The sequence below is a fragment of the Delphinus delphis genome, chromosome 1 (genome assembly GCF_949987515.2).
Source record: "Delphinus delphis chromosome 1, mDelDel1.2, whole genome shotgun sequence".
In the NCBI taxonomy this organism is placed as follows: Eukaryota; Metazoa; Chordata; class Mammalia; order Artiodactyla; family Delphinidae; genus Delphinus; species Delphinus delphis.
The window spans coordinates 112701380-112722267 of NC_082683.1; the positions used below are offsets into that span (position 1 = coordinate 112701380).

General features: G+C 52.1%; 1 protein-coding gene across 1 annotated transcript in view; it reads right to left on the reverse strand.

Moving 5' to 3' along the window:
• The window catches only part of IQGAP3 (IQ motif containing GTPase activating protein 3), a 37798-nt gene that overhangs the window by 5553 nt on the left and 11357 nt on the right, over positions 1-20888 (reverse strand). Inside the window, exons 11-31 of the mRNA XM_060008324.1 lie at positions 20040-20203; positions 18135-18292; positions 16301-16422; positions 16035-16198; positions 14579-14669; positions 13523-13690; positions 13291-13430; positions 13016-13186; positions 9843-9926; positions 9615-9686; positions 9444-9513; positions 6519-6727; positions 5655-5807; positions 5196-5359; positions 4609-4833; positions 3616-3756; positions 2120-2204; positions 1463-1695; positions 963-1095; positions 765-867; positions 41-167 (exon numbers count right to left, since the gene is read on the reverse strand). Of these exons, the coding sequence (XP_059864307.1) occupies positions 41-167; positions 765-867; positions 963-1095; positions 1463-1695; positions 2120-2204; positions 3616-3756; positions 4609-4833; positions 5196-5359; positions 5655-5807; positions 6519-6727; positions 9444-9513; positions 9615-9686; positions 9843-9926; positions 13016-13186; positions 13291-13430; positions 13523-13690; positions 14579-14669; positions 16035-16198; positions 16301-16422; positions 18135-18292; positions 20040-20203 (2977 nt within the window). The remainder of the gene's footprint in view (positions 1-40; positions 168-764; positions 868-962; positions 1096-1462; positions 1696-2119; positions 2205-3615; positions 3757-4608; positions 4834-5195; positions 5360-5654; positions 5808-6518; positions 6728-9443; positions 9514-9614; positions 9687-9842; positions 9927-13015; positions 13187-13290; positions 13431-13522; positions 13691-14578; positions 14670-16034; positions 16199-16300; positions 16423-18134; positions 18293-20039; positions 20204-20888) is intronic.

Consider the following 20888-nt stretch of genomic DNA (forward strand, 5'->3'; position numbering starts at 1 on the left):
TGGCCTGGGGAGGCTCAGGGGGCCGAGGCTGCTCTCCCACCTCAGAAGCAGGCTCCGGGCATTGGTGTCGTCAGCATCTGTCTCTAGCCCTTCAAACTTGTTGGTCAGTGTCAGGGACACTTCTAGCTTGCTCAGATCCACGTTCCCATCCGCAGCTACGTTCTCCCCTGAGGCAGGTGAGGAAGGAGAGAGACTAGCACACTTACGCACAGATGGGGCCATGGTAAATAAATACATTGCTCCATGAGCCCCCCTTCCAGGAAGCTTTCCCACACTGCTCTGCGGCACCACCCTGTACCCTCAGCCCTGAGCACCAGCGGAAGGGCTGTTACCCACAGAGCTCACCCTTGCATTACTGGGGCTGTGCCTCCCCAAGCCTGGAGCTCCTGGCTGTCTCCCATCTGTCACCACCTCCACCCTGCCCTTCCACGCCTGTAAGCCAGCTTCCTTTCATTCCCCAGCTCCTGAAATCCCCCCTCATCAGAGACACGTTTTAAGACCCAAGACAGGCCCTATGCCTCCATGGCTCTCTCGCATGATTGAACTGGCCATTTACATGACGGTACGGGGTCCCCTACTGTCTGTCCACCTTCTCCATATCAGTCTGTCCATCCCAGGACCAGAGGGAGAGAGGGAGAGCGTGTAACCAGCTTCCTGGCACACGTCCCCGACTGAACAAAAACTCGAGGGGGCACGTTCCCACGCCCTGCTCACCTGACTGCCCGCCCCCGCCGCCCGCCCCAGCTGTCAAGGATGGTACGTACCGATGAGGTCAGAGACGGTGGGCAGCTCCCCAAGGTCCTCCAGGAGCTCGTGCAGGGGGTCGCGGTGATCAGGGGCGATCCAGTCCTGGTGTTCCAGCAACAGCTATAGGATGGAGGGAGAAAAAGAGATGCAGAGTTTGAACCAGGCCTTCCAGGGCCAGCCCACCTACCCAGCGCCCCCAGGTTGCCGCCTCTCACCCTGTGCGTGTTGACCAGCTCCCCCACGGTGATGTACACCACAGGTTTGGCCACAGCCACCATGTCTGAGTACTCATCCATCGCAAAGCGCTCTTCTGGCTCTGGCACGTGGCAGGCTCGGCAGATGAACCTCCTACCTCCAGAGGAAGATCATGTGAGAGGGCGGGGCGGGCCGGCACCCGCCACATTTCTGTTCCCATCAGCCTTCCGCCGGCCCTCCCCAGTGACCGCTCAAGCCAACTGTGACTCTCCAGTCTCGACTCCGGCCCTTCTGTGCTGCTCTACCTTCTCTCCCGGTGGTCCCCTCAAGCCAACTTCCTTCAACAGTCCTCTTTTCTCTCCACTGGGGAGTCCTTCCAACAATCTATCCTCCAACCCACTAACTATACTCTTCACCTCTATGCCTCTCCTCTTCATGGAGTTGAGAGGGGAAGTGGTACGTGAAAGAAGATGGGAAAAGGAGGAGGGGACAGGAGGAATAGGATGCCAGGACCCAAGACCTGAACTTGAGGTGTGTCTCCTCCAGATAGTCGTTCAAGACCCGCAGGTGCTGGTTCTCCCTGGAGAAGGCCTTGCCAGCGGCAGCATGCTGCAGGAGTTGAGCCACAGCCCCCAGGGCGTGGCGCTGGGGGGTGGCCAGGGCGCCGCCTGCTGCCATGGCCACGATGTCGAAGGCGTCGGGGGCCACTACAGCCGGGTTCAGGAAGCGGTAGTACAGGAGGTTCCCTACGACCTGCGGGCACAGGATCGTAGAAGCACCTGGGGTCCGCCTCCACAGCCCCAGCCCTGCTCTCCCAGCTCACCTGGCTGGAAGGACCACCTGCGTCAACCCTGTTATGGTACAGAAGAGTAAACAGACCCAGAGCAGGCCGGGAACTTGCTCAAGGTCACGCAGCAAACTTGAGCAATAGCTGGGACCGGAACCCAGATCTGACAAGTCCAGGGTTGGCCACTGTTAACTCATGTCCTGGGTGTCTTTCCTTCTGCTACCTGAGCCCTGCTGGTGAGCCAGGCTCGACTGACAGGGTGGAGAATATTTTCCTTCTTGGATTTTTACAGCATAGGGTTTTCTGTCCTTTTGCGTCAGTCTGGGGGTTCACAGGCACCATCGGGGCAAAGGAGAGCGCAAGAGGTGGGGGATGGGAGACAACACTTGCCTTATAGACCTCATTCTCTGTGGCGTCGGGGAACTTCTCTGCCAGAGTTGTCTTCAGGACCTTGGCCACATATCGCATCCCATACCTGGGGGCAAAACAATAGGTGCGCTATGGCCCTACCCCCCCACCCCAGATTGTGGGCCTGAGTGCCTGCTTCTCCTTCCCCAGGCTCAGCCACCCGAGAGCTGAGCTCAAGCACTGGCCCTCCCCTATCCACAGCCAGCTCCCTGCTGCCTTCCTCCAAACATCTCTGGGCCTTGTCCCTCCCTCCTGCCCTTATGTCAGCACCAAGGACCAGGGCCCAGTCAGCCACTAAGCTCTCACGCAGCCTCCAACCTGGCCTGAGAGCCTCTTCTTTGGTCCCCTTTAGTGTCCCCTGGGAAACACCCCAGATCCCAATATTCATCCCGCACTCCCCACAGAGGCACCTTTAGCCTGTACCTTAGGTGTCTGACACCCACAGCCAGAATCCCATCCCAGGACAGCCTGGGAGGCTCTGAGGCTGTTATCACAGAGCATCTGTGAAGGGCCTGGTCAGGGCTAGAGGCGGGGGCCGAGGAGCACAATGAACTGGAGTAGAAGCATCCAGTCCTGATTCCACCACTAACCAGAGATGTCAGCTTAGGCTGTTGTGCTCCACTTATAAGTTTGTTCCCTCATCTGGAAAATGGGAATGTTCATTCTTGCCCTCTCTATCTCATAGTGTTTTTATGAGGATCAAGTGAAACTACATCTGTGAAAGTAACGGTAGTGCTATTCGAACATGCTAGACTTAATTATTATTCCTACTATGGGTGTGCCACCTACAAATTTAATTAAATACCTTTAAAAGCGATTTCCACCTCCTAGGGTGTCAGGGACAGAAGTTTACAGCTCACTGTGTACTTTCCTTTATTAGTCCTAGGACAACCTTTTCTGAATCCTAATTTTAAATCTTTAATCCAGTCCTCCAGGTTTGGAAAGCAGGGTACTGAACTCTGTGGGCTCCCCTCTGCAGCATCCCCACCTTGCCCCGTGCACTACTGAGCACCAGAAAGGCTGGCTGGCTGAGTGATGATCTAGATGAGGCCCACCTTCTCACCGTTTTCAATCATCTGTTTTCCAAACAATAATTATTGACTAAATTTTAAGAAAGGAAAGGACCTTTAACAAGTGTTTACTGGTTTGAAGTTTTCTTATTTTTGACTTTGTGGACTGAAGAGTTTTATATTGTCCACCACTTACACTCAGACAATAATATGTCCCCATAATCACTTGAGGTTCCCTTCTCTGGCCCAGTGATGTCCTGACTGCCCACACAGACCTGCGTGCTGTATTCCAGCGCAAGTCTCTAGCCGGGGCTTTGGGCATTCTCCACCCATCTCCTGAAGCCCTTGAGCACCTTGAGACCAGTTTCCCTTCCTGCTTCCATCCTTCAGTATTGCTCTGCTCTCCCCATCATGGCCTGGCCCTCTTGAGATCCTGTGCCTAGGCTGGTGTGCGGCTGTTGCACATACGGAATTTGGTCCGCAGATGAGATGATGGCTGCAAGGAACTTATCGGTCATGGCAAGGAGGTTGCGGAGGGAGATGTCCAGTCGTCTCTGGACCTCGGGGTGGCTCAAGGCCTGCTCTGGGGTGATGTCATAGGGGAGGTGGCTATGGGCAGAGAGAGACAAGTTATCAGCCAGAAGCCCCTCCCATGGCCTCCCCTCCCTAAGGCTCTACCCCCTAAATTCATCTAACAACAAGATCTCATACATACACGCTGAGGGCAGCCCAGCATATGCTTAAGGGGATTAGGCCAGAATAAGAGAAAGGACTCGGAGAGGACTAGACTGATGTGGGTGGAAGAAGAAAGAGATGGAGCACCCAGGGGGAGGTGGAAGAGTGTAGGAGGAAATGGAGGACCTGGAGTCTGTGGAAAGATCCTAAGGGGAACCAGAGGAGACCAGGGCCACCCTGCATATCTTTGGTAGTTGTGGTGGTGGGGAAGGCTGGGCCACCCCCAAACTATACGCCCGCGTGCCACCCAGAGAAGCCACCAGCACTGCCTACTCTCCTTAGCGGCTCCATTTCCCTAGTACCTATGCACCTGAGTTAATGCCTCCAATCTATAAGGCCAACTTATTTCTCCCCCTATCTCATTTGCCTATTCATCTATAAATTTGAATATTCAACTATACCCCTATCAATAAGGAGTCCATATCCCAACTCCCAGTAAATCTGACCTATCATTTGCAAGCACTGACATGGCAATTAAACACATTTGCACATTCATCTGTGCTCATTCTATGTTAAGCACACCAGGTCTGGTGTCATTTACAGCAGTTCCATGTTAATTACCAGAGGGGGTCTAAAGGCTACCAGATTTCATCCTATAGGGCTGGTGTCATATTTGCATAAATCAGCATGCTCATTTATATGCCACCTTCAAAGCACGCTCAAGCTTCCCCAGTGAGGCCCAAGACTGAGCTGATCAGAGAGCTCTCCTTCTGCCCGTCGGCTCACCTGCGCTGCCCTGTCTGGGCCTCGGTCTGGTTGATCCAGCTCTTGTAGAGGTGGACAGGGTCTGTGTGGATGCTGAGCGTCTTGTCCTCCAGCACATCCTGGATCACCTTGCCCAGGATCTCCCGCAGGGCACTTTGCCCCCGCCCGTTACGATAGAATCTCACCACCAGCCTCACCACCGTTGGGTTGCCTGTCACCATGTCCTGGGGCTGCTCCACCTTCGACCTATGGGTCAAGAGGCAATTGAACCTGGTCTCCTGCCTCTGTGTAAAATAGCTGCTTTTCCTTTTGAGATTTTTGGCTCTTTAAAGCCTGCTCTGGTATCCCTCCTGTTAAGGAATGTCTTGTTATCTCTGTCTCGGCCTTTGTGCTAACATTCTGTCTCGGCCTTTGTGCTAACATGTCAGCGCATGTCCTCCCTGCATGCTGTCCCAGGAGATGGCTTGTCTCCATAGGAAGCAGAGAAAAGAGGTCTTCTGATTCCATTTCTACCTTCAAACCTCAATAAATTGTCACCTTGTGAAGGAGCTAATAGTGGCATCTCTTCACCCATTCTCTTCCCATTCCTTTGCATCTGGAAAACCTACTTGATTTCCTCCTGGAGTGCCGTCTTGAACAGCTGGAGCAGGAGATAGGCCTCTCGGCGGTTGGAGGCATAGTTGTATAGACTGAAAATCACTGATTCCATGAACTTGGTGGTTTTGTTCTGCGGCATCTGAAAGATCAGCTTGGCCAGGTAGATGGGTTGAGTCTGTACGCAATGGGGGAGATAAGAATAGCTGATAACGCACCTTGAGGACTAGTGATCAGATAAAGCAAGGTTTTGCTGATTGGAACTTGGAATAGAGAACACTGTCACACTTTCTGGGGGGTACTGGGAACATTCCAGACAAATGAACAGAGGTAGTTTCCTTCCCTGGGTACAAGGCATTAGGACTGTGGGAAAGAACACCTTACTTGCAGGTAAAGGCACAGACATGAAGGCCTCAAGGTCTCAGACCCTCAGGAGATAGTGGAGATATCTCCTTCCAAAGTCCTCTGCTCACCTGGAGCAGGTAGAAGAGGTGTTGGTAAGCTTCTAGTTTCTGCCGTTTCTCTTTGCTCAGCGACTTTAATCCCTTCTGCTTGTCCAGAACCATCATATCTGACAGCTGTTCCTTATTCTTCTTGGTCAGCTTCTTGCAGTGGGAGACCACTTCCTGCAGGGGCGGGGGAGCGGGTGATACAACCGACCCAGGCCAGCACAGAGCACAGAACATATGGTCTAGAATCAGTGCCTTGAAGAGCCAGGGCTTTCTGCTGTTCAAGGTATTCAAGGAATGAGCCAAGGGAGATAAACAGTTCTAGGGTGAGAAAGGGCCTCCTACTGCCCCGAGACTCCATCTGGCACCTCTGCTGTCACAGGATGAGTCCCCAGAGAGAAGTGGGTTACCAGACTGAGGCACCATGTCTATTCGTTTCTGCTATTATTTCTTATTAGACTGTTGTACAGATTTGAGGTGGAGATATCACTATATCACTTCCACCCCGTCACTGCATATTTGTATGGTAATTTACAGTTTAAGGAGCTTTCATATCTATTTTTACATTTGGCCTGGTGAGGTAGGCACTCTCATTATTCCCACTTTACTAATGAGGAAACAGACCTAGAGGTTAAAAGACCAGCCCGCAGTCCCATCACTAGGAATCAGCAGAGCCAGCCATTCCAATTTTATGTCCGGTGTTCTTCCTGCTATATCATGTGCCCCAACAAATTGCTAGAAGGGCAGAGGACCACTGCACAAGGACCTGAGCCACGTGATAAAATCCAGACATTTAAAAAATATTTGATTAGCAACCAGAGAATGGCCAGCATCACCTCTCCAGAGGCAGCTAGATTTGGGAGAAGGGTGGGCCAGTGGGCCCCTCACCTGCAGGGTGATCCGATTCTTCACCAGCAGGCCAATCTTGATGTCCATGAGATTGAGGTCCTGCTCCAGCTGCTGATTGGACCGGATCTTCCTGACCACCTCTTCCTGGAGCTTCAGCAGCTCTGCCTCAGCCAAGAAGTCCTGGTGGCTTTGATTCAAGAGGTGGGCGAATCTGCATACCACGCTGAGAGGGGGATGGGGCACGTGGACTGGCAGGAGGGGCAGAGGCGCCAGAATTAGACATGCCTTCACTAGAGGCTTCCTCTCCAGCCCCCTTCCCCAGTAATCCCTCCCTCAGTGTCCATTCTGCTTGAGGCTAGCAGGTCCCCAACCCCAGCCCTCTTCTAATTAGTTCTGCCTGCAGTTGGAGGGCAGTGGGCAGCCTCCCAGCCAGTCCTGTCCCCGAGCTCCTTATCTTATAACTAGGGATGACACAAGAGCTGTCCTTCCCCTGCCTGGATTCACCCCCAACCTGGGCCTATCTCGGTGACCTCCCACACCAAAGTCAGAGCCCTAGCATCCTCTGATGATCCGTTTAGGCTCCCCTATTCTGATTCACTCCCCACTCCTGCTGGGCCAACTTACTCATCCTTCATTCCAAGTTCACTTGCACCTATCAGCCTCCACTCAGCCCTGCCTGACCCTCACACGACCCTCCTCTGTCAGGAGTGTCTGCGTCAGGGGAACACAGATAGAAGGAATGTTCAATGGGTTTTATAATATAGGGAGGTCAGAGTTAGATGGATTCTCCTTGAATCTCTTTTGGAATGATATTTGAGCAAAGAGAAGCCTGTGAGCTAAGCTACAGGGAATAACAACAAAATATCAACTAAGACATATAATGTTCACTATGGAACAGAAACTGTTCTAAGTGCTTTAACATACTTAAAACAACCCTGTGAGGTCAGCACACTGTAACTTACTGAGGAAATCACTCCGGCACAGAAAGGGTAAGTAACTTGCCCTAGGTTACACAGCTAGTAAGAAATGAAGGAGTCAGATTTGGAGGATAAACAAAACCAGGCCTGGTCCTTAAAGGCAGTCCAGTAAGGGAAGCAGACAAATAAACCACAATTCACTACAGTGTGGTTAGTGCTCTGAGAGGGGCAAGCATGGGGACCTTTGGGAAAGTGAAAGCGGGCCACCAAAGGCTACCTGCGGAGTGAAGAAAGGCTTCCGGGAGGAGGTGAGACCCAACCTGATGTCTGTGAAAAGGGGGTGAGAGGGAGTGCACTTGGCTGTTTTAGGAAGTGCTAGAAGTCCATAATGCCTGTAACACAGTGTGGAGGGTGCAGGTGCTGAGGGACAGGGCTGGAGGTCAGTGAGGTCAGAGGTGCAGGGAGAGGTTGGATCAGAGAGTTTTGGAAGCTGTGTTTAGGAGACTGGACTTTATCCCCAGGGCAATGGGGTGTCCCTGACAGGTTTCAAGAAGGAGAGTGACAAGATCACGAGGTTTAATTTATCACGCTGGCTACTGTGTGGAAGACAGATCTTTGAGGAGTGAAGAATGGATAAACCAATGGAAGACAGCTGATGGCATCTTGGATTCAACGAGATATAGCACCTTAACTCATTTAATCCTCACAACAACCATACCTGATCATTATCTCCATTTTACAAAGGAGAAAATGGAGGCAATAAAGAAGTTTAGTAACTTGCCTAGGGCCACACGGCTAGTAAGTGGCAGTGCCCTGAGTGGAGCTGGGGCTAATGAAATTGGGAGACAGACCTGGGAAAAACAAGTTCTTCCAGAAAAACTATAAACTAAAGAGAAGAAAAAGAGATCAAGGATGGTCAGGGTAGTGGTATTAATGCAACAGCAAGAGAAAAAACAGAAAGGGCCAGGCTGGGGAGAGGTAAGGAGGGAAAAGCAGCTAGCTGCCCGGAAGCAGATGGACCGAGTGTCTGTGGCTAGATAGGGGCAGATGGTACCCCTGCCGGCAGGACAGGGTGGGAAGATGGACTAAGGAGGTAAGGGAGATGATTCCTGAACAGTGTACTCAACCTTGAAGCCCACAGGTATGGCCTCAGGCCCAGGAAGAAAAGGGGCCTACCTCTTCGGAAACCCACGGGCTGGAGGCAAACCTGGAGATAGACCACTAGTCCACTTCACCGAAAGGAGGGGGACCTCCAAGGCTGGGTTTCTGGGCTTTAAGAACAGGAGCCAAGAGCAGCCTAGAAGGACCTCTTTAAGGCTTTAGATGTATGCCCAACTACTGGGAACCATGGGGCACGAAGATGGAGCTCCCTCAAGAGCTCCTCCTCAAGTTTCCTAGCACTGCAGAGAGGACCCCAGGTACCTCGCCTGGCTTCCTGTATGTTGGGCCACAGAGGGCGGGAAGTGGAGGAATCATGGGTCAGGGAAGAGGGCAAAGTTGAGGAAGGCTGGAACTCTAGGGAGAGGAGAAAAGTCCTTTTCTTTCTTTCTTTCTTTTTTTTTTTGCTTGTGTGGTAGCAACAGGAAGATAATCTAAGACTGGTACAGAGGTACAGACAGAACCTTGTTAGAGGGGCTTTTCCTGTGATGAGGCTATCTCTTACTGGGGTGGGGCAGGGGGCTTTTGTTACCACCTCTGTTCCACATTCCTGCACAGACAACTTGTACCTTCCCCTTACCCGCTATGTGGCCCCAGGAGGGATATCTGGACCTCCCTTCCTATCCCTCCCATCAAACCGGGGTATCTGCAAAGGCAGGAGCACATCTCCTCATTCCTCCACCCACCCTGGGTCCTGAGGCATGCTCAGGGTTGGGAACATCAGCTGTTGGTGAGAGAAAAAGGCTTAAGAAGGCCAGACAACTTTTCTAAGGTCCCAGTTTGTGAGCTGTGGGGTCGTGTGACTTTCTACCTTGCTAACTGCTGAAAGCCAGGAAACTCGCAAAGACAGACACTTGCACAGACAGAGGAGGGAACCCAGGCAGTTTACCTAACATCCTGTAGTCATCCCGGGCTTTCCTGGCTCGGAAAAATGCCTGGATCTTCACGATGGAGTTAACCTGCCAGGAACACAGATGGGAAAAGGGTTGCCGGCTGCCTGTGCTCTGGTCTCATGGATAAAGGTTGGATATGGGGACAGGGGGAGTGGGATGACACTCACATTCTTCTGGAAGTAGCCCAGACGCCTCCGGTATCGCCTCCGAGCTGCCCACATCCGGGCCCAAGCCTGGATCTGGGGGCAGAGACACACTGCCTCAGAGCTCCAGGGTCAGGGCCCACTCTCCAGGCCAATCCAGCCATCTCTAGAGGTCATAGGTGAGGGGACTAAAAACTGTTCTCAGAGAGTCCTTCAAGAAAGACAGGAACCCACCCCAATCATGATAGCTACCTTGATTATAGCATTCGTGTTTGCTTTTAAATACTGCAACCGTTCCAGGTAAATCTTCCGCTGTCTGTAACCCCGCCAATGAGCCTGAGATCAGAAGGGAAAAAGCGGTAACCACAGCTGGTCCCTGTTGGCCTGAGAAGCCTGTGGGAAAAGCCTCGTCCTGGGATCTCCAGGGAAGGGGCAGGGGGTGGGGGGAGGCAGGAAAGTAGAGGGGGAAGGAAGGGGAAACTGGCCCTGTTCTCAAAGAACTTCCGACTTCATGGGGAAGACCAAATGTCTGCATGTAGCCAATCATACCCTCTGCCACACTCCCTGGTCCCCCCCCACCCCACACTCACGCTTGCACCATGCAATCAAACATACACACTCATGCTAAGCAACACCTCCTCATAGAAACAACTGTTAAGATACAAGCGTAAAAGATATTAATAAAGCATACATCTACTCACCAGCTTCACCACAGCATGTACCATAACCCCCCCAACACGCTCATCCGCCCACACAAAGACTACCCACACTCTGTCACACACTCCATGGTCTGCAGAGGCACATGGGGGCACAGGTGGAAAGTGTATGCAGGCACAGAGCTGTGTGCCCACCATCTCTGCCAATGGCCATCTGGGCAGCAGGTCATTCATGCTCTCATAACTCACCCTTCTCTTTACAACTCTACCATTCAGCTCTGAATTCCAGCTCTCAGCAAATCTTCCCTCTAAGGCCCCCAGTAATTCAGCTGTCAGGCTGATGCCCCTCCCCACTGCTAGTCTGCTGCAAAGGGTCTATATGACCATCTCCTCCATAAATCACATCCCCTTTGGTCCCTAAGACACAAATCTCATGGCTCCCTTCTGTTTTGGTCTCCTTCCTAGGAGCCTCTTCCCTTTCACCCCAAGCTTGTGTGAGATTAATTTTCCTAAAGTACCACTTAGACCATGTTTCTTCCAGCCCCCAAATTTCCAGAAGTTCTCAACCATCTGACCCCACACTCCTATCTGTCTACGGATCCCTACTTCCTTAAGGATTTTAACCACCTCAGACATTTCACTTTCTTCTAAACATGACTTATGATCTTCTGCCCCTGAACCTTTGTCTGTGCCCACCCTCACCCCAGCCCTGTCTCTACCCACTGAAATCCTGTCTTTTAGGGAACACATTAAACATCTCCTGAGAGCTCAGGCCCTGGAGAACTCTCTGCCGCTGACACTGCCATGGCTTGGTGTGTTAAGAGCATCCCCTTTCAGACAGCTGGCCCTCCCAGCCCCTTCTAAAGCCAGCTCTCTTGGCCAGGCTTTCCCCTAAGACTTACACCGTCCTTCTGTTGGGAAAGGATATAAAAGAGACAGCTTGGCTCCATGATACCAGCTGTCCATCTTGGAGCCTAGAGGCCAGGAAGCCCCAAGTCTGTGCGTTTCCTCAGCACTCTTTCCCCTCCTACTCCAGGTACTGCCTGACATATTGTCAGTTGCTGTGGGGAAAGGCAGAGGGGTCTCCTCTCTGCTCTTACCACCTACCCACCCCCACATGGCTGCTCCTTAAAGAGAAGGCCTCCAAAGCTGGATTGGTCAGAATTCAGGACCCTGACTGGGGTCCTGGCCAGGGTCAGACCTCTCAGGAGAGATTACAGCCTCAGCACACCCAAGCTGCTTCGTTTCTCAGTCTCACACCTGCTAGCTGGAGAGCAGGTAGCCTGGGGCTCTGGGCCCCCTCTCCCTTTCTCTGTCTCCCAGGACCCAGGCCAGAGCTGGCACACATCCAGGCTCAGTAGCAAACTTGCCTTCGGACGTTGTGCCCTCTCCCACTGCTGGTATGGCTCTTCTGCTCCTTAGAGTTGCTGTGAGGTGCCAGGCTGTGCTCAGGAGGGAGGAATTCCTATGATTTAGACCACTAAATGCTGATTATTAAGGTTCTGTTTTGAATTCTGGGACCAATGCCCCGAAATGTACATCTCGTAATGGCTCCCACCAATAGAGGACGTACTGCACTAAGTGCTACATGTAATTTTCCTACTTTACCCTCACAATCAACATGAGGCGAGTACCACCGTTATGCATGAGGAAACTGAGTGCTGGAGAGGCTTAAGTAAGGTGCCCAGACGTAGTAGGACCAAGAGGCAAACTGTAGCCTCTGACTCCAAAGCCTGAGTTCTCAGTGACCACCACATGTCCCAGATCATAATCAAGGGCCATTGGCCAGTCTCAGTCTGTGCTTCTGTCTCCCTTGGGGTTCTCTGGTATTATCTCTGCGTCCCTACTATCACAATATCTCACATCCACTGTATTCCAGTTCCTGCGATGGGAGAGATGTGATCACTCACCTGTGTCTCTCACACCCATCTCTCACCCTTGCCCAGTGCCAAGGGGCATCCTTCGCAGATACTGGGCATTTGGAGGTGTTCATTAAATAAAGTCTCTTTTACACTGCCAACATTGCCACGAGGCCCTCCAGGTCACGTCTGCCTGAGGAGGTCTCTGTTTGCTCAGCTCCCACTGTTCCTGGCTTGTAAAGTGCCTGGGCCCGAGGCCTATCTTCCCAGTTGGCCTCGTGCCTCAGTTACTTGGGGGTTGGTCTCAGAGGCCACACTGGACCATCCACAGGTTGGGAGAATAAAAATGGAAAGGCTGGCTGGAGAGAAAAGGTAGAGTTCTTTCCATAAGGGATTCCACTCCTTTTCTGTTTGACCACCACCACCTCTTCACTACTCCTTTTCTAGGCAGGAAGTCCTCCTGGTGTCTAAACCCTGATGTCTCACTAGATCTTCTACTCTCCCCCTGGAGAAGCTCAAAAGCAGCTCTCATACCCTCTGGAGGGTGATGATGATGACAGTAACTAGCATTTATACCATGCTCTTGCCTATCTGCCAGGTACTGTTTAGATGTACTTTAGATATTACCTCAGAACGACCCTATAAGGTGGGTGCTACAATTTCCAGATTCCTCATTTTCAGATGAGGAAACTGGGAGAGAGTAAATAACTTGTTGAGGCCATGCAGCTAACCTGGTGGAACAGGGATTCAAACCCAAGTAGTCTGGGCTCCAGAATCCACGCTCTTAATCACTACTGTTCAGAGGCCAAAAGATCGTCCCAACTCCACTCAGCAAGAAGTAAGTAGGGAGAAAACCCTGAAGCTCAGGTATGTCCAGGCCCTGAAGCCTCAGATGGCCAGAGCCTGCTACCTGGATTTTGATGATTGCTGGGAGCCAGCTCCTCAGAAAGTGGGAACGCTCAGCAAACTTCTGCCGAACCAGGAAGCCGCGGAGGCGGGCCTGGAGCCGGATAATGAAGCCCACATTGGCCTTCCAGAGCTGTTGGCGGTCGTGGGCAGCGGTGATCTTGGTGACAGCCAACTGCGGAAGTAGGAGAGAGAGCCTTTGGTGTCCTGGTGGTTGGGAGCCCCTCCCGCAGGAAACTTCCCATCCATGAGCCCCCTCCTTTGCAGGGGCCCGCCAACCTGGATCTCCTCCCGAGTCAGGTGGGAGGTGTTGAGGCGGCAGCCGGGGGGTCGCTCCCAGGTCCCCTGGAAGGTCTGCAGATGGAAGTAGTAGGCGGTACCATCCTTCATGTCATGTTGAACCCAGAGCGCTGTATCCCCTAAGCAGAAACCAAGTAAGCAGAGAAGGCTCAGAGGAGGCTAGAGGTGGCTGAGGCATGCAGAGAAGGGAGGGACATGGTAAGGCCACTACCTGGGCGCCGCTTCTTTGCCATGGCATCTTCCAGGACTTGCTGGTAGCCGTCAGCACAGTCAGGAACCACCCCTCGGAGGCCCACGGAGGGGTTCCTTAACACCCGTTCTGTCTGGGCTGCCTTGCCCTCCTTGATGGCCTGATTGATGGCGGCCACACCAAGAGCCACTAATAGGGGCATTGGGAGGAAGTGGTCAATCTTTCTGAGCCCCTCCCAGAGGCCCTGTCCTGTCTGTTGGGAAGGGATCCAGAGAAGAAGGACACAAAACCACTCTGCCTGATGGAAGGGACAAGGACATCCCAGGATGGACACAGATGAAAAGAAGCAGCATGCAGCTGTGCTTGGAGGAAAAGCTAGCAATCAAGGAAGGCTTCCTGGAGGAAGGCTGTGTAGGGCTGGGCTGGGGCTTGGTAAAAGGAAAGTCAGCTTGTACAGAAGCTCCAGGGCAGGATATGGTCAGAAAGCCTCAAGACAGTCTTTTAGGAGGAGAATAAAGTCCAAGAAGTGGGGGGAGTTGATGCAGCCCCTGCCTTCCAGTCACTCACAGACAGACAGATGGACAGATGGACTCCAGACACTGAAAACTAACACCATCAGCACCCCACACCAGAAATAACACCAGTGTCTATTTGTACTGACCTTGCCTAGTTTTCCTCAAAGCCAACCCCTCTTCGCCAACTTCAAGACTAAACATTCTCTAACCAGAGATGATTGTTGGAACCCAGACTCAAGCTACCAGTAGAAAACGGGATGGGTTTTTGACCCCCATGTGGTTTCACATGCTCACATTGTAGGAGGAAAGTGTACACAGGAAGGCACAGAAGGGGGCAGTGGGTGGACTATGGGCTCTCGACTCCTGAGGATTTCCTGCCCAGCTGACTGCTAGGAAATCCATCCTACGGTCGAAACAGCAGCCCTGTTCTCATTCTGGCCTGCCTCCCCAAAGAGGTTGAAATGGAGAAGGAGGTGACTGGGGAGGCTCCCGCTGAGCCCACGTCTCCTTGCCTCCCCCAACCCCTCTCCCCCCACTCCTGCCCCCACTGCCGCCCATTTACTCCTCTGAGCTGTGTTTGTGTCCTGGTTGGCTCTAACCACTTCCTGGCGGATCTCTTCCAGCCATAGCGCAGCTCCAGGATCCCCTGTCACCTGGTAAATTGAGAGAGATGAGACAAGATGAGAGCCCAGGCTGGTCTCCCCAAGCCCAGCTGCCCAGGGGAGCCAAACTGCAGGCCCACTTTGGGAGCCACAGGGTAGCAGTCTCCACTCCCCTCTGCCTACCCTGCGTGGGCATGGCCTTATGGCTCCCATGGACTGCTGCCAGGTTCACAAGGTTCTTTCCTACCCTGCTTTCAGGCCAAGCATCAGCTCAGATTGGCCACAGCACCCCCAGAACCCTCTTAAACCCTCAGCATCCGCCATCCTCTCAACAGCTCACCTCCCTGCCCTTGTGCCTGAGCCATGTCCAGGGAGAGCCCACGCCGGAGGCCACACTTACCTGCCCCTCCTCCCCATTCCCCTACGCCTCAACTCACAGCTTCTTGGGCCCATCTGACCCTGACCTCCACCCTCTCCTTCCCATTCCTCTCCATGGTCCTCTGCCGCACAAGGCAGTGGGAAGATTGCATGTGACCACGGGTCAAGTGAGCCTGTGCCTGCCACGCTGTAAGGCTTGTTCCCTCCCTTGCTTTAGCCAACCCCAACCTCAGACTCTACTCCCTCCCAGCTCTCCTCATTAATAGAGTGAACGTTCTAAACTAACATTTTATCGAGCACTGTGTTCCAGGCAGTGTTCTAAAGCACTTTCTTATGAACTGAAACTTGCAAAGCACATAAGACAATGCTCGGGAACAGAGTTAGAACTCCATCAACCTTAGCTAGTACTGCTGTCATATTACCTCACTTAAACCCTATAACTCTGAGACAAGTTCACTATTATCACAAGCTTGTAGGTGAGGGAACTGAGGCCCAGAGAGGGTAAGTAACACGTGCAGGGTCAGGTGCCAGGATGCAACCTGGAGTTGGATGCAACCCGGACAAGGATGCAGGAGTCCTTGTCCTCAGCCACTCTCTACGCTGCCGCCTGCTCTGGATGTTACAGGTTTTAAACCCTGCCACATTCTTCAACTCACTTGGTTTTTACCCTCATTCCAGTAGGTAGGTAGGACCAGGGCATGTGGTATTTTACAGGTGTATAAGGAGAGCTCAGGGATGTTAGGGAATTGCTATAAGTCACATGGTCACTGAGTGTCAGAGCAGGGAATCCAGTCTGGGTTTTCTGGCTCCCAGACCTGTGCTCTTCCCACGCACAAGGCCCCCACCATTCGCTCTGTGCTGGCGACCAGAACTCTGCCCTTCTTCCCCATGGCCAGATCAGAACCCCCGCTGCCTCGCATCCCCAGAAGGGACAGTGTCCATCAGACTGGCTTTCCCAGGGTGCATACTGGGCACAGCTCTACCCATAGGGGATATTCTTCCTGCTCTGGTGACCAACCCAGCCAGCCCAAGCCTCACCTGGGCCTTCTGCTTTTTGGCCGCCACGAGGAGGAGATGGTACCGCGGGGCGACAGGAAGGCTGACATCGTCCAGGCCAGCCGCAGGAAGCAGAAGGGAGGAGAGGGTCTTTTCAGGGTTGTTCTGTTCCAGAGCCTCATTGATGAGGCTGACTGCAAGGACCTCTGGGAAAGAGAGATATAGGTGGGCAGAGGGCCCAGACTTATGGCTAAGGGATGGGGCTGTCCGCATTGGGCCATCTTCCCCCAGTCCTGGACTCCACTCACGATTGGTCTCTTCCTGGACCTGGGCGTTGACCTGACTCACAGTGGCCTGAAGATCATTCCAGCTCAGGAAGGTCCCATCCATTCCATGCACCTGTTGCAGCTTCACCAGCGTATCAAAGTACCTGGTAGCCAGGTGAGTGAGAACGAGGGGGGTAGTATGTGCACCATGAGCCAGAGGTCAGGGGAAACTTCTGGACTACTTTCCTCACTTGACCTCCAGGACGTCACATTCTCCTGGTTCTCGTCTCGCCTTACAGCTTGTCCTTCTAAGTCTCCTCTGCTGGTTCCTCCCTCACTTCTAAATGTTGGAGCATCCCAAGACTCAGTCTTCAGGCCTCTCCTCTCTCCGTGCTCACACCCTAAGTGATCTCACCTAATCTCATGGCTCGAAACACCATATTCTAATGACTCCAAAAAGTACACCAATAGCCCATTCATAAATGCCAGCTGCCTGCTCGGCATCTCCACGTGAACGCCAAAATTCACCGCAAGCCCAGCAGCAAACATCTGAACTCCCGATCCCCCCCATTCAACCTGCGTTTCCCACAGTCTTTCCCATCTTGGTAATTGTTTACTCCAACTTCTCAGGCCAAAAATCTTGGGAGTCATACCCGTCTCCAGTCTCTCTCATACCCCATATCCACCACATAACCAAATCCTGTCAGTTCAGCTATCAGAATATACCCCAAATCTGGCTCCTTTTCACCACCTCCACTGCTACCACACTAGGCCAAGCCTCCATCAACTCTCGCCCAGGTTACTCCAACAGACATTTAACAGGTTTCCCTGCTTCTTCCCTTCTAAACCGGTAGTCGATTCCCGGCACAGCAGCCAAAGCGATCCTGTTAAAAGTAGGTCAGATAATCTCCCTCCTCGCTTAAACCCCCCCACCGTGGCTTCCTTCCTCACTCAGAGTAAAAGCCAGAGGCCTACATGGTCCAGCCTCTGCAACTTCTTCTCCCATTATTTTCCCTCCCTCCCTCCACTCCGCCTCGTGGCTTCCTGGTGTTCTTTGAACACATCAAAGACACTTCTTTTTCAGGGTCTGTGCCCCAGATAGCTCATGGCCATCACTTATGCCTTTTAGGTCTCACTCCAAATGACCCCCCTACCAAAGAAGGCTTCCATAACCATACTATGTAGCAGAGACAAACTGCCCTTACCATGTCCCCACCCTTTATCTGCTTTGCCCTGTATTTTTAATCACCATAGCTCTTCTAATAATTTGACATGTTTGTTTTTTGTCTGTCTCCCTCTACTAGCACATAAGTTAGAGAGCAGGGAACTGTGTTTTGTTCACTGTTGTTTCCCAGCACCTAGAATAGTACCTGGCAGGACTTACCTGGTGGAGCAGTGGTTAAGACTCCAAGCTCCCAATGCAGGGGGACTGGGTTCAATCCCTGGTCAGGGAACTAGATCCCATATGCATGCTGCAACTAAGAGTTGGCATGCCACAACTAAGGAGCCTGCTGGCCGCAACTAAGGAGCATATGTGCCACAACTAAGGAGCCTGCGAGCCACAACTAAGACCCGGTGCAACTAAATAAATAATTGAAAAATAAAAAGTATCTGTCACATGAGTGGGTACTCAAACCTTTGTGATAAAAGATTAAATAAATGGAGGAAAGGGGAATGACTGTGAACCCACCAACTCCCAGGAGAAACACAGGCCAGGGAACTGCAAATAGACCCAGAGGGTTGGCCTGTGCCGGAGAACAGGGCATCATGCAGAAGGCTAGTCTCCGAGCACAAGAACTTGGACTCTTGACTACATTCCCTCCATCACCCACCCATCCCCTCTCTCAACATGCAGCTAAACCTTAACCTTTCTCACCGTTGAGCATTCTCTCCTTCCACCTCGGCCAGCCCTGTGGCGGGGTTCACCAGACTGCTCCAGAAGCTGCTGGCATCCCTGGCCTCCAGAGCTCGGTTGATCAGGACCACGGCTGAGAGCATCTCCACGGCCACGAAGAGCTCCTCCTGGCCAAGCTCCTACAACAGAGGGAGGGCTGATTCCCTAGTGGGCTGGTGAAGGGCCTCGGGGGTCTGCCTGCCATCCTGCCCCCAAGACTCTCCCACATCCCAGAGTCTCTGTCTCAAAACACCTATGGCCTAATCCATTCACTAATAATTAATCATACTTAATACTTGAGAGTGCTTACTATGTGCTCAATGTATAAGTACTCTGTGCACATTATCAGTTAATTTTCATAACAAGCCAAAGAGGTAATAGGTAAGTATCCCTATTTCACAGATGAACCCATAGTCAAGTAATATAAGTTAAAGCTAACTGCCGGATACCAGAGCCCACATTCAACCAGTGAGCTCTACCTGCTCCTTTCTGGTCCCTACCACACACCAAGAACTGCACTAGGCCCTGGGCACACTGAGAACAAGATAAAGTGGGCTCCTCAGCGCTGTGCTACACACCCAAGGGCCCCTTCCCTGCCCAGTCTTCTCATCCTTCTCAAATATCTGCTTGTGCTGTTCCCTGTCTGGAGCACCCTTCCTGTCCTCTACAAATAGAATGCTGCAAATAATAATAATAATAATGATGATGATGATGATGATGATGATGGCGGCTAAAAATTTCACGCCAGGCTCACTTCTAAGCACATATGTTAACTCATTTAATCCTTATAACAATCCTATGAAATAAATATATTATTGTTCCCATTTTATATATGAATTGAGGGGCAGAAGAGGTAAATAGTTTGCCCAAGGTCACATAGCTAGGAAGCAGTAGAGCTGAAATTTAACTCAAGGATTCTGGCTCTAAAGTCCACATTAGTCGCTATGCTTTACTTCTTAGGACTTATTTTATGCTTCCTTGTACTATAGTCTCATACATTGAGACCATGAGCTTCCTGAGTGTCGTGCCTGGAGTCGATGCTCTATAGGTGCCTGCTATGGTTAGGATTCTTTTTTTGTTTGTTTGTTTGTTTTTGCGGTACGCGGGCCTCTCACTCTTGTGGCCTCTCCCGTTGCGGAGCACAGGCTCCAGACGCACAGGCCCAGCGGCCATGGCTCACGGGCCCAGCCGCTCCGCGGCATGTGGGATCCTCCTGGACCAGGGCACGAACACATGTCCCCTGCATCGGCAGGCGGACTCCCAACCACTGCGCCACCAGGGAAGCCCAGGATTCTTTATTGAGTCTCCTCTCTTCCAAGAAGGCTTCCCAGACTTAGCCTGAGCTCTGCCCCTTCCATTTCCCTAGTGTGAAGTCATCTCCCATTTACATCATCTACTCCTCCCTGTGTCTCTGCCTGGGCCCTTGGGTGTGTTCTAACTCCTCCAACAGGCTGGGAAATCCCTACAGGAGGGCCCTATCACCTCACCGTCAGAGAAGCTGTATGGACAGGGGGAGGTGGGACAGCAGAGTGGTTAAAAACATAGGCTTCAAGTATATTCAGCTTTGCATGCACTCCCAGCACTGCCAGCCACAGCTGTTTTGGGCAAGTTACTTAACTTCTGTATCTGTTTCCTCATCTCTAAAATGGAAATAATAATACTTATCTCATAGGGTTCTTTTAGGATTAAATGAGTGTTTAAAGCAGTGTTTTCTCAAAGGTATTTGCTATTATAATACACTCAGGATGGCAAGGATGGTAGCCCACCTCCCACCCCTAATCTCTTGCCAGAATCTAAGGGTGCCCTCATGGGTGCTCTGGACTGACTGCTCTGATTCCTCCAGCTCCTTGGGAACCCAAGAGCTGGATCCTCATTTCTAGGGCTTACCCCCTGCTGCTGCCGCTGGAGCACTGCCAGCTCCTGCTGGTACACAGCTGATGCAAAGGGGTACACTGGAGGCAGCTGGGCTTCTGGGCACATCAGCTCCTTCACGGTGTCAGCTGCCACTCCCCTCCGGATGGCTTTGTTGATCCTCTGCACAGCCTGGAGCACTGCAGGGGAGGAGGGAGAGGCTGTACAGGCTGGGCATCCAGTGCCATTTCCACTCTCCTGGCTAACTAGGTTCTGCTGGCGATCTCTGAGGGGAAATGGCTTTGAACCTCTGTGAGGTTCAAAATGCGTTTCTAAATGTTCAGGAGGGAAAGGGGTTGGGTCGCTTTAAGAAGAGGCTCCGGAAGAAGCAATTTGTCAGGCCTAGAAGTTGAGTAGCTCAGCAGGTGGCTGTCATAGCAGAGGTGAATTCCTAGGGTGGTGAGCATAAGATTGACAGGAGGCTATGTAGCACAACTAAGATGAAGTTAGTCAAGGGGCTCCAGGGACCAAATCTTGATGACAGCGCAGAAGAATAGGGAACTAGCTCCAAGGTGGAGCCATTTGGGCTGCAAAGGGCGAGAGAAAGCTAAAAAGGGGCCCTGGTGTATCTATGTAGTTTTAGTTTTCAAATGCTGGGGCTTATAAAATGCCAAGCAGATATGGGCATTGACATCAAGGAGCACAAAATCCACTGGGGAAAAATAAGGATACAAAATTACCTACACTGCATTGCTGCCACCGCTATGTGAGAGGTACTTCCCCTCCCTGCAAATCCACTGGCAGCGTGGGGGAGGAGGGATGCTAGGGGGAGAGAGTAGGAAGATTTCACAGAGGAGGAGGCATTTGAGGCAGCTCTGCAGGATA